The sequence below is a fragment of the Girardinichthys multiradiatus genome, chromosome 23, assembly GCF_021462225.1.
Source record: "Girardinichthys multiradiatus isolate DD_20200921_A chromosome 23, DD_fGirMul_XY1, whole genome shotgun sequence".
In the NCBI taxonomy this organism is placed as follows: Eukaryota; Metazoa; Chordata; class Actinopteri; order Cyprinodontiformes; family Goodeidae; genus Girardinichthys; species Girardinichthys multiradiatus.
In genome coordinates, this window is record NC_061815.1 from 15,572,949 (window position 1) to 15,585,532 (window position 12,584).

General features: G+C 40.3%; 2 protein-coding genes across 2 annotated transcripts; one reads left to right on the top strand and one right to left on the bottom strand.

The window, feature by feature from the left end:
- Window positions 1-322: 322 nt before the first annotated feature.
- Window positions 323-8,847, bottom strand: psmd10 (proteasome 26S subunit, non-ATPase 10). The gene is made up of 5 exons (XM_047352860.1): window positions 8,643-8,847; window positions 8,454-8,552; window positions 8,159-8,305; window positions 1,073-1,239; window positions 323-824 (listed from the first exon to the last, which is right to left on the bottom strand). Exons 1-5 carry the CDS (start codon window positions 8,754-8,756, stop codon window positions 671-673), a joined length of 681 nt encoding a protein of 226 aa, XP_047208816.1. The 5' UTR covers window positions 8,757-8,847; the 3' UTR covers window positions 323-670.
- Window positions 8,848-9,385: 538 nt separating this feature from the next.
- nxt2 (nuclear transport factor 2-like export factor 2) lies at window positions 9,386-11,989 on the top strand. Its single transcript, XM_047354153.1, has 4 exons — window positions 9,386-9,546; window positions 9,714-9,800; window positions 11,399-11,543; window positions 11,719-11,989. Exons 1-4 carry the CDS (start codon window positions 9,532-9,534, stop codon window positions 11,901-11,903), a joined length of 432 nt encoding a protein of 143 aa, XP_047210109.1. The 5' UTR covers window positions 9,386-9,531; the 3' UTR covers window positions 11,904-11,989.
- Window positions 11,990-12,584: the final 595 nt, after the last annotated feature.

Sequence of the window (12,584 nt, forward strand, 5' to 3'; positions counted from 1 at the left end):
ATTGGAATGCATTGGATTGATTTAAATTGAATTTGGATCAAACTGGTTTTCATACCATTTGTCATACATAGTGATTTACTGAAGTGTTTAAAGTTAACCTTGAATTTAGGTTTGCTGTAAGTCATCAGGAGTCATGAATACACCCTTTCAACATTGGACTTAGCATAATAAGGGACTTAAATAATTCCCTTTAGGAAAAGCCCTTGGAAATACTCAAAAAATGGTACCGTGCACAGAGCCATGTATGACTCCTTATAAAACCCAGAGTGATAAATTACTAAACAGAGGATGATCACAGCCTCAACAATCACAAAGTCACTGATTTTCATTTAGATACAAGTTTATTGCAACCAAATTTTGTCACCACTTGATGTTTCGTTTTAGCCAATTCTATACTTCAACTTTTACAGAAAAACACAGAGTGTTGCTGGAAAAACTGTGCTTAGTTTGTTCTTCAGACATATCGGTCTTAAAACCACAAAAGAAGATACTGATCAGGCTCACAAACAATCCAATCCTTTTCTTCGACACTATTGCCTCTTTCACATGTCACGGGTCACACCAAATAACAAGAGGCCTGCTCAAGAAGGACTGAATGGGATGATACTTTTCATCAGGATGCGACCGTAGGGGTTTCAGCCAAACCACAACCAACGAGTCAGTGAAAGCATCAGCCCTCCACGATACGACGGAGAAGGTTCCCCAACCCACCCATGGCTATCTGGAGGGGGGTCTTCTCCTCCTTGTTCTCAATATAAATGCTGGCACCATGTTCTACCAGCAACTTGGCCGCTTCCACGCGTTCCTCATCACATGCAAGATGGCTGGGAAGAGAAAAAAAACAGTAAAAATAAAACTTAAAAACTGTAAATACAATTTAGGTGCCTATGGTTTGTAGTTTTTCCCAATTCCACAGAGTCAGGTAGAAGATTTTAAACTGGTGACATGTTGAAAGTCAGCATACCCAACTAATCTGGCTGATTTCTCTTACGAAGGGGAAGTGAGAAAGAAAAGTCATATCTTATGGCCTTCCAATTTAAATTTATGACTGCAGTTACAATATTATACATACAGTGCTGTATTGCCCTGCGAGTCCTGGATGTTCGTTGAGGCACTGTGCTTGAGAAGCAGCTGGATGAGACGGTAGTTGCCCTTGGCCGCCGCTCTGTGCAGGGGAGTGGAGTCCAACTTGTCGGTGGCATTGGGGTCTGCTCCATTTTCCAGCAGCAGTAAGGCGATCTGAAAACAGGGCAAACAAATTCTCTCACATGCCAGTTGTGGGTAAACTCATTTTAAATGTAGTTACTTCCCTTTAACATGGAATGCACATTTCCTCATAAAATGCTTCTATGCCCCGAAGGTCCTCATGTGCTCGCTACTCTAGTGGAAAATGTAACCAAAACGTAGGATGTGAGAGCAAAACTAGAAGGTGGTGTAGGCTAGACCAGTGACATAATTAAGAACAGTTGGGAACTATGTGAGAAAGCTGTTGTAAGTAAAAAAAAAAAAATTTTTTTTTTAAAATATGTGCCGTCACTACTTTATTCAAGCAGATCATTTCACCTTCTAATGTTTTGTTGTTAGCCTGGGGCTGATGTTTGGAACAGGAAGGAAAATGAGACATGGCTCTTAACTGTTTTCAGGAATAAAAACTCAAAGTGTGGCATACATTTCTATTCATATCCCTGCGTGAATAATTTGCAGGAGACCTTTTTGCTGCAAAAACAACAACAATTATTTTCTTCATTGCAAAACAGCTTATGTTTAGCTAGAAGGATGGAGACTGTGAACATCTAATTTTCAAGTTTTGCTGAACACTTTCCTTTACATTCAAGTCTGGACTGACTGGGTCATTCTAACACACAAATATGTTGAGATCTAAATTCTAAACCATTTTGGTGTAGCTCTGTCTTTGCATTTAAGGTAATTCTTCTTCTAAAGGGTGAACCTCCATCTCCCCACCATATAATGATGCTGCCACCACTTACTGTAGGGATAGTGTTTAAGATGATGTGCGGTGTTGGTTTCCCACCAAACGAAGTATTTTACATATAAGCCACAAACTTCAATTTTGGTCTCATCTGATCAGAGCACTTTCTTCCACATTAACTGCTGATTCTTCTAAATCATAACAGGAGTTTTTAATGGTGCGGCTTCATAGTCGAACGTACCAATTTCCGATATTTCCGGTGACAAATTGCTACATTTCCCACACTTTCCGCCATGCCGTTATTGGACGGGGAGGCAGAACTAATTTGCCGTGTAGCTTTGAAAAAAAACTAAAAGAAAAGAAGGTGATGTTAAAGGCCATTAAACCACACTAAGGACGAAGAAGAGGAATACACCTGTCAGTGCGAGGCAAGAGAGTGGCCGTGACACTGCGTGTACTCGCAACCGGCTGCTCGGAGCCGGAGTCAAGTACTCGCGACTATGTTTTGCCCATAACAGTCTCCTTGACTGGCCTGTCAGTTTGAGTGGGCACCCATGTATTGGTGGGTTTGAGGTTGTGCCAAAGTCTTTCCATTTTTGGATGGAGGATTGAACGGTCCACTTTGAGATGTTCAGAGGTTGAGAGATTGTTTAATAACCCAACCCTGTTTCTTCTCCACAGCTTTCTTCCTTACCTGTCTGCTGTGTTCCTTGGTCCTGATGCCGTTTGTTCTCTAATGGCCTCCAACAAACCTCTGAGGCCTTCGCAGAACATCTGGATTTATACCGAGATCAAATTACACTCAGTTGGACTCTAACTAATTAGCTGACTTCTAAAGGAAATGGTTGCACTGGATTTTATTTAGGGGTATCAGAGTGGTATTTGAAATACAACAGCCTAACAAAGACTGCATCCATGCAGTCATTTGTGATTAAGAGGGGCCTTGTGAGGAAAATGACTGAAGATTAGGAAATTTTGTCTTATCGAAATGTATCTATGAACCAATGTGATGCTATTTTAACTTGTGATGCTATTTTTTATGTTTTCTGATATTTCCCTAAAAAATAATTCTGTGCATTACTTTACTACTTTCTTCATACACTGTTTTATTAGTTAGGAAGGACAGGACAACCCTTTTCTCGAACAATGTTGCAGCCGATCCAAAAGCAACAGGAGAGAAAAGGTCTTCAACATCATAGCTTCCTTACATTGTTAGGTTTAAAACAAATAATAAAATCATTCCTTTCACATTCAATAACTGCCAAACCTGCTCTTTAAAACTGGAGTCATTTTTCTATCCATCCCTTGAGAAGTCTTCGATTCCAGGGAGCACGCCTCCTTGACTGACTTCCGTTCTTAGTTTTTAATGGCTTCCACTACTCATTCTTTTTAATTTGCATGTTATCTTTTTGCATTTTAAATAGTCTGTATTTCTCTTAGGACAAACTTTAAGTTGGACTTGCAGTAAAGGTTGCTTTATGTTGTCATGCCTGCATTGCGAAATCCCGCATAGCACACATTACAAAGGTGTGGCGAAGGACGAGGAGGAATGCACTGACACTGCAGTGATTACAGTTACACACCTTATAACATGAATTCAGCAGAATCACTGCATCTCATCTGCTCTAAGACGTAACAGCGTGATTGCAAAATGCTAAGAGCTTAAATCTCTCTTTTTTTTTTTCCTGTATTACAGGCCGAAAATGCAGCAATGCAAGCAAATGTTCCTGGTGTAATAGGATTATTTTTGGCTTTCGGACAGGTCAGCCAGGATCCTGAAACATTAGGGACTTTAGCCCTACCCAGAAATAGTTCCATTTTAATAGAAAAGTAGCATCACTTTAAAGAAATTTCATATTAAAATAATATATATTGTTACTCCGTTGTTTGTTGTAAGCCGCCCGAGTAAAGGACTAACCTCGTGATTTGATGAATTCAACTATTTCCGTGTTTTGTGCTATTTAAAAAAAATATAGCATAAGCCAAGTTAGTTTTTCTGTCTGATGAAGTTTGCCCTCATAAACTTTTCTCACTCTGTGTCTCATAAATGGGACCCCTGTTCATCGACCTAAAGTAAAGTTCAGATCCATCAAAGTGTTCCTCTCCTCAGCTTACATGTGCCTCCGCTTCTACATCGTTAACATTTTTTAAGTAGTCAAAATCCAACCCGAATTTCACCGTTGTACAGATTAGATCCTTAAAACCCCCCCAAAAATTATTTATTTTCCTGACGCAAATGCCTCAAAGTATGTTTTATCACTGAAGAATGCAACCAAACCTGTTTCATACGGCACATTTTTTAAACAACCTTTATTCACTAGTTGGTAATGGGATTTTTTTTTCATCTATGAATTACTTATGGACACAAAATATAAAAAAAAAGATGATTAATTCTTGATGGTTCTCAGGTCGTTTTTGTTTTTCCCCACCTTAAACGCTGCTCTTCCTTGGTTCTCCACTTTTTGCTTTACTCATTTTTAAACTCACACACGGCCCATTAAATAGCCTTTGGGCACAAACAAATTAATAGAATTCATTATGTAATGAAGGCAGATAACGCCAGTTTATCAATTCATGACCAGAAACTGGACCTATGGCTGGAAAGAACATGAGTAAAAATGAAGCTAAACACAAAGGAAAACTTCACTTTTGAGAGACTCCTAGAAAGTTGACGATGTTTTAAAATTTACACTTTTCTTAGTTTGTATTTCTCTAGCTTTTTTGCCTTCTTGGTTTTTTTAATTGCTCTTTATTTTTTCATTCATTCATGCTCTGACAGAACATCTTTCCACTGTTTTCATGAACGATGACAGAATCATTTAAACCCTCCAGTTGAGCTGGATAAAATCTGTCCAACCTGCCTTTGTGGAGGTGCCAGCTTAGCTTCGCTGTTACTGCTTTGTTTCCCCCAGCCTCAGACGCATATCTATGGCTGGGGAAAAAATCCTGAGGCGTGACAGCAGAGCTGACACACCGAGAACAATCACCAGCGGTGCTGCGCAAGAGTTTAATTACCACAGAAAGGCAAAAAAAAAATCTGATTATTTTGAAGCAAAGTATTTTCAGGTCAAAATGCAGTTTATTTGAATAGAAATGAATTTTCAATTTGTCTTTCTTGAGATTTACTGAAAAAACATCCAGGTTTAATGATGCCTTGTGGGTCAACCTATGTGGTATGAACTTACCTTGAAAAAAGAAATTTCAGCAGAAGGCTTTTAAAAACGGACATCATTGCTGTATTTTCCCCCACAAAATGCCTTATGAAGTTAGTATCTAGGAAATGTGCAGAGAATAAATTACATCTTTTACTACAGCAACTAATTTCCCTCAAAGTACTTGTTGTACAGTGCCCTGAAAACGTATTTCTACCTCTTGAACCTTTTCCACAAACTCCATATATTTTATTAGGATTGTATGCAACAGATCAACACAGAGTAGGTTATAACTGTGAGGTGGAAGAAACATGATACATGATTTTCTAAATGTTGCCCAAATAAAAAGATAAAAAATAAGACATGCAAAGATTGTGGTTCAACTGCAAACCTTCCAGGAAAAGCCTGTTCATCTAAGAGTACTGTTCAAAGAAGCCGTCAAGACGTACAGGTCCTTCTCAAAATATTAGCATATTGTGATAAAGTTCATTATTTTCCATAATGTCATGATGAAAATTTAACATTAATATATTTTAGATTCATTGCACACTAACTGAAATATTTCAGGTCTTTTATTGTCTTAATACGGATGATTTTGGCATACAGCTCATGAAAACCCAAAATTCCTATTTCACAATATTAGCATATTTCATCCGACCAATAAAAGAAAAGTGTTTTTAATACAAACAACGTCAACCTTCAAATAATCATGTACAGTTATGCACTCAATACTTGGTCGGGAATCCTTTTGCAGAAATGACTGCTTCAATGCGGCGTGGCATGGAGGCAATCAGCCTGTGGCACTGCTGAGGTCTTATGGAGGCCCAGGATGCTTCGATAGCGGCCTTTAGCTCATCCAGAGTGTTGGGTCTTGAGTCTCTCAACGTTCTCTTCACAATATCCCACAGATTCTCAATGGGGTTCAGGTCAGGAGAGTTGGCAGGCCAATTGAGCACAGTGATACCATGGTCAGTAAACCATTTACCAGTGGTTTTGGCAGGTTGTGCTGAAAAATGAAATCTTCATCTCCATAAAGCTTTTCAGCAGATGGAAGCATGAAGTGCTCCAAAATCTCCTGATAGCTAGCTGCATTGACCCTGCCCTTGATAAAACACAGTGGACAAACACCAGCAGCTGACACGGCACCCCAGACCATCACTGACTGTGGGTACTTGACACTGGACTTCTGGCATTTTGGCATTTCCTTCTCCCCAGTCTTCCTCCAGACTCTGGCACCTTGATTTCCGAATGACATGCAGAATTTGCTTTCATCCGAAAAAAGTACTTTGGACCACTGAGCAACAGTCCAGTGCTGCTTCTCTGTAGCCCAGGTCAGGCGCTTCTGCCGCTGTTTCTGGTTCAAAAGTGGCTTGACCTGGGGAATACGGCACCTGTAGCCCATTTCCTGCACACGCCTGTGCACGGTGGCTCTGGATGTTTCTACTCCAGACTCAGTCCACTGCTTCCACAGGTCCCCCAAGGTCTGGAATCGGCCCTTCTCCACAATCTTCCTCAGGGTCCGGTCACCTCTTCTCATTGTGCAGCGTTTTCTGCCACACGTTTTCCTTCCCACAGACTTCCCACTGAGGTGCCTTGATACAGCACTCTGGGAACAGCCTATTCGTTCAGAAATGTCTTTCTGTGTCTTACCCTCTTGCTTGAGGGTGTCAATAGTGGCCTTCTGGACAGCAGTCAGGTCGGCAGTCTTACCCATGATTGGGGTTTTGAGTGATGAACCAGGCTGGGAGTTTTAAAGGCCTCAGGAATCTTTTGCAGGTGTTTAGAGTTAACTTGTTGATTCAGATGATTAGGTTCATAGCTCGTTTAGAGACCCTTTTAATGATATGCTAATTTTGTGAGATAGGAATTTTGGGTTTTCATGAGCTGTATGCCAAAATCATCCGTATTAAGACAATAAAAGACCTGAAATATTTCAGTTAGTGTGCAATGAATCTAAAATATATGAATGTTAAATTTTCATCATGACATTATGGAAAATAATGAACTTTATCACAATATGCTAATATTTTGAGAAGGACCTGTATATGGCAACTCCGGAGGAGCTGCAGAGAGCAACAGCTTAAGTGGAAAAATCTGTTGACAGCATAGGTTTTGTCATGCACTCCACCAATCTGGTCTTCGTGGAAGAGCGGCAAACATAAAGTCATTGCTGAAAGAAACTCATAAGAAATCCCATTAAAAAAGGTTGCCACAAGCCATGTAGGGGAACTAGCAAACATGAGGAAGAAGGAGCTCTGGCCAGATGAGACCAAAATGTAGCTTTTCGCCTTACATGCCCGGTTTTGGTAAACCTAAAAACATGCCCATGGTGGAACATGGTGGTGGCGGGATCATGCTGTGGGGATAATATTTATCATCAGGGACAGGGAAGCTGGTCAGAGTTGATGGAAAGATGGATGAGTCTAACTGTAGGGCAATCTTGGAAGAAAACCTGTCAGAGGCAAAAGACTGGCGTGGAATTTCATCACCTCGCAGGACAACCCTAAGCATACAGGCAGAGCTCCAACACCATGATTTAGAGCAAAGCATGTTCATCTGTTAGAATGGCCCAGTCAAAGTCCAGATTTAAATCCAATTAAGAACCTGTGCCAAATCCCTGTTCACGGAGATGCTCTCGGTCCAATCTGACGGAGTTTGAGCTCTGCTGGAAAGGACAATGAGCCTGCAGATGATGTAAAGAGGGTGGAGACATACCCCAAGAGGCTAGCAGCTGTAAATGCAGCAGAAATGTGGCTTTAAAAGGTGTTGACCAATGTGGTCTGAATACAAAAGCATCCCAACCCTTGTTTTTATTTGCAGCACCATTTTAAAAATCATGTACTTTTTTCCCCTCCACTTCACAATTATTGCTCTTGCTTATGTTGGTCTATCACATAAATTTCCAATTAAATTCAATTACATTTGCAGCTGTAGTGTGAGAAAACCCGAAAAGCTGAAGGGATATAAACCCACTGGCAAGGCACTGTACAACAGGAAAAGTTACACTGCCATATGCAAGTGTTGAGTCTAGACTTGCGCCTTATATTTGCAGCTGTTATGACAAAAAGGACTCTACCTCATATCTGTCTTTAGAGGCGGCATAGTGCAGAGGAGTGCATCCATTTTGATTAACAGAATTCAGCTGGGCTCCTTTGCCTATCAGAGATTTCACTATGTCTTCTCTGCCTGCAGATGCAGCAATGTGCAGAGGAGTCCATGAGGCCTGGAGAGATCACAACACATTTGTCAATGATACACTGGAAAAACATCCATCACATCAAATTACCAGGAGAGGACACAGACAGAGTGGGTCATCACAATGTGAAGTTTAGTCATGCTTGTTTCTGTAAAGATCACCAAATAAAACTCACATCATCCTGCACATTGACTTCAACTCCCAAACCAAGCAGAAACTCCACGATGTTGGTGTGTCCAGCAGAACAGGCCCAGTGGAGAGAGGTCCGCCCGTCCTGAAAACACAAACAGCTTTCAGTAGCACCCTGCCTCACAGGTCACAGATGATGCATCACTGCAGAGTACATGAAGATCGGTGTGCTGACCTGGTCCGTTCTGCAGGCGAGTGATTTATCAGACAGAATGGACTGTCTTAATTTGTCGAACTGCCCGCTGAACGCGAAATTACAGACCTCCACGTTAGACACGGAGCCCTCCATCACCCAGCGTGTTTAAATCGGACTAAAACTTGTTGAATCCTAAACAGGAAACTCAAGCTGTTGCGTTTGAGACGCTGGAGGATGACTCAGGAAATTATGAGCTTTACATCCGTGTGGGTCTACGTTTGTCTCTTCAAAATAAAAGAACGCCTGGTAGACCCAAGACTTCTACGCGCCTATCGTTTTAATATTGATAAATGTAGAATTTACAAGTCTTTATTATTTATTTTTCCTAAAGCTAATTTATTCCTAGAAACAGCATTACTTTGGTCAGGGACGCATCTGGGGTTTGCAAGGGGCGGTCAGATGGGAGCCACTGACAATCTGGGACTGGGACCCCAAAACCAAAAGCCATAAGAAAAGAGTTTCCGCATTGATTTAGGTATACTGCTTAAAAGACTTTGCCGAACTTAATAAGCATAAACGAGCAAAATAATAAATGAAACCAACAAAGGGCCGATATAAAAGAAAAATATAAAAATGTTTAAATAAATAAAATTCTTCTATAAAAATATTCTGCATGTATAAACTGCACCACCAGACTGGGCACATTCAAAGGTACCGCACCTCCCCCCCGCTTGGTGGCGCTACTGGATTTGGTTTAAACAACAACACGCGCACCTTATTTTGGTAGTCACATGTTTGCTTGGCGGAAGCAAAACGCGTGAGACGGGACGCGCTTTTAGCTTAACAAGAAAGAATAGCATTGAGTTGAGACGTTTAAACTCTGACTGTTTCCCCTTTGGTAGTTGTTTCGTTTCATATATGAGCAGACATGGCGATCACTCTGGTAAGTTTATCAGCGACGCTACCAGTTTATTTTCAGTCAAACCGCTAGCTAGCTAGCTAGCTCTTTCCCTGTGCGTGTGCCCCTATTTAAACTAGTTAACGACAACCTATTCAATTCACTATAATGTTGACGCTTTTGGTTTAATTAATTCGTGTCTATCTCTGTAGGATTTTAGGACCCATGCTGACCAGTCTTGCAGATATGCTGAAGAGTTTGTCAACATTTACTACGACTGTGTGGACAAGAAAAGGAGGGTGAGCATTTTGTTCCCAGAATGATAACGTTAAACATTGGTTCTCAAGTTATTTTAACTTATTTGTACCCTTCATGCCGACTTGTGTGTATGCTTTAGGTGGAAAAACTGTAGTCTAAGGACGTGTTGACTGTAATTTGTAAAATGTGCTGTTACATAGTTTCCTCAGCAGGGAGCAGTGACATCTTTGTTACACATCTGTTCTAACAGCCAGCTGTGTAATGTACAATAATAATAAACCCAATATTTTAGGCCTCGCATTTTATGATAAAACACAAACACCAATGCAGAAATGAAAAAGTAAAGCCATATTTAATCATTGATCGGTATGATAAATATGTTGACAAGGTGGTTAATGATGCATAAAAAAAATCCAAACCTTTAATGAAAGTACATTTTTTGTTGCTGCTTTATAAAATCGCAAAGAAAAACGATGAAAAATCTATCTACCCTTATTAAGAGACAATTCTTCTAATAACATCACTGATGGGAAAAGTGTTATTACACCTGCTGCCAGTACTCTATACAACTTCCTTATTGGACAGAGCATAAAAACACTTTACAAGTTTGGAGCACAAAGCAAGTTAGATTGTTGAGCATTCCTCTTTATACAATCTCTTAAATGGTCCAGAGTCCTGGTTTCGGTCTCATGTTCTCTTCAGCTGGACCTACAAGTTTCTTTTCATAGGATTTAGGTCTGGGGACTGAGATGGCAATGGAAGAAGGTTCATTTATGTGTACGCTGAACCATTTCTGTTGATTTAGCCATGTTTTAATTGATCGATCGGTTTATTGACAAGAGTGCAACAGATTTTTATTTAAAATCTCTTGAAATTTCAAAGTGCTGACAATACTATACCCTCTGACCAGGTTCTCAGAGCCTGTCTTATGGAAACGGGTCCACAGCATCGTTGATCCTCTTGTAGTGTTTGTTGTCAGTGAACTCAGTCTTAGTGTCATAGTTTTTTTACACAAAACAGGTTGTTACGCATCTTTACCAGTGATGCCAACAGATTTGCTCCATAGTAATGTTGTCTCTATAGTAAAAATTAGAGTTATGCAAAGTCATCTTATTTGGAGTTGAATCATTTGTTCCTACAAGGATGTTTACTCACACTTTGTGTGGATGAATGAGAAACAGAACCACACTGATGTTATATTTTAGCTTGGCTATAATCTAGACATCCAGAAGGATTTATTCCAGTTATTCAGTCTTCCCTGTCGGCTTCTTTTCTAGCTCTATTTGCAACCAAACAGATTTAAAACTATGGAATACATGCACACTTAATACCGTCATTAAACTCTGCAGTGACAATATTGATCGCAGTTTAGCCACATTTCCCCTACTTTTTGTTTCCGTCATCTCAGTGTTCCCATTTCTCTCTTTAGTGTGTCAGTCAGTAAAATCTATATCAGCTAAGGCCAGAAACGTCTATCCACCTGGCTAAATATGTTTTTGGGATGGTAAAGCGTGAATGTATAGGACTTGAGTACCTAGGTATAGCGTCAGACCCAGTTCAGCAGAGGATGCTTTATTTCTGTTGTGAGATAATGTTCGTCACTGCTGACCGCTGGTATTAACTGGTTTCTGTGTTTCAGAATCTGACCCGGCTCTACCTGGACAAAGCCACCTTGGTGTGGAACGGGAATGCAGTTTCGGGGCAGGATGCTCTGGGAGAGTTCTTTGAGTCACTGCCATCGAGCGAGTTCCAGCTCCTAACTCTGGATTGTCAGCCGGTTCACGGTCAGTGGAGCACGTTTCCACCATAGATGTTTTCATCTGTTTTAGGCCAATGCTCTAGAATACTTAACATATTAATACACGTTGAGGAAAAGGTTTGAAATGAGCAGAGATCATGTGATATTCCTCTAATAAAGGCGAGATAATTCAGCATCTTTATAACGTTCTGCTTTCACAGAACAAGCAACCCAAGGCCAGACCACGTTGCTGGTAGTGACCGGTGGGATTGCCAAGTTTGAAGGGAACAAACAGCGTTTTTTCAACCAGAATTTTCTCCTCACAGCTCAGGCTTCACCAAACAGCGATCAGCCGGTCTGGAAGATCGCCAGTGACTGTTTCAGATTTCAAGACTGGAATAGCTGAGCTGAGCCTGGTCTCAAAATAATGTGCTTATAAACCTCGATGCTTTTGTACTTTCTGTTTGTAAAATAAAAAAATTGTGAAATTCAGTGCTGATGATTTTATTGTGAACAGTCATATAAAATAATAAAGAAGCAAACATAAAATGTTATAATTTCAAACATTTGAAATTCCTTTTTACTCAATAAAAAAAAAAAACTTCCATCAGGAGGATTTCCTTCGTGATCTTCAAATCTTTCTGGGTCGGCAGATTCTTTGATCCACCATGATTTGGGTACTGCCCTAGTCTGTCTAAATCTGGCTTTAATCAAAACGGTCTGTAGCTGGATTTACACCTGGAATATAATTATTGGAAAAATTGGCACAAAATAAATAGAAAAGTTGATACTGTTTTTACAGTCCTTAATTCTCCAGCTGATTGAGTTTAACAAAGGGCTGTCGTACTTTGCAGGGCCTTAACTGCAGCTCACTTTAGCTGCTTCTGTTTTGGGTCTGTAGTATTGTGTCATGACCTTTTACCGTTTCCCAAGAAACCACACACCATTTTCTTTAACTGATTAAACTAAGGATACTGAGGGAACAAACCCTGACTTGTTAGTGAGAAAACTATTGAGCCAACCATAAAAGGGCTTGTTGCCCGTTGCCTGAAAATAGGATCATAAGAGCCTGTTAACCAGTTTTGCT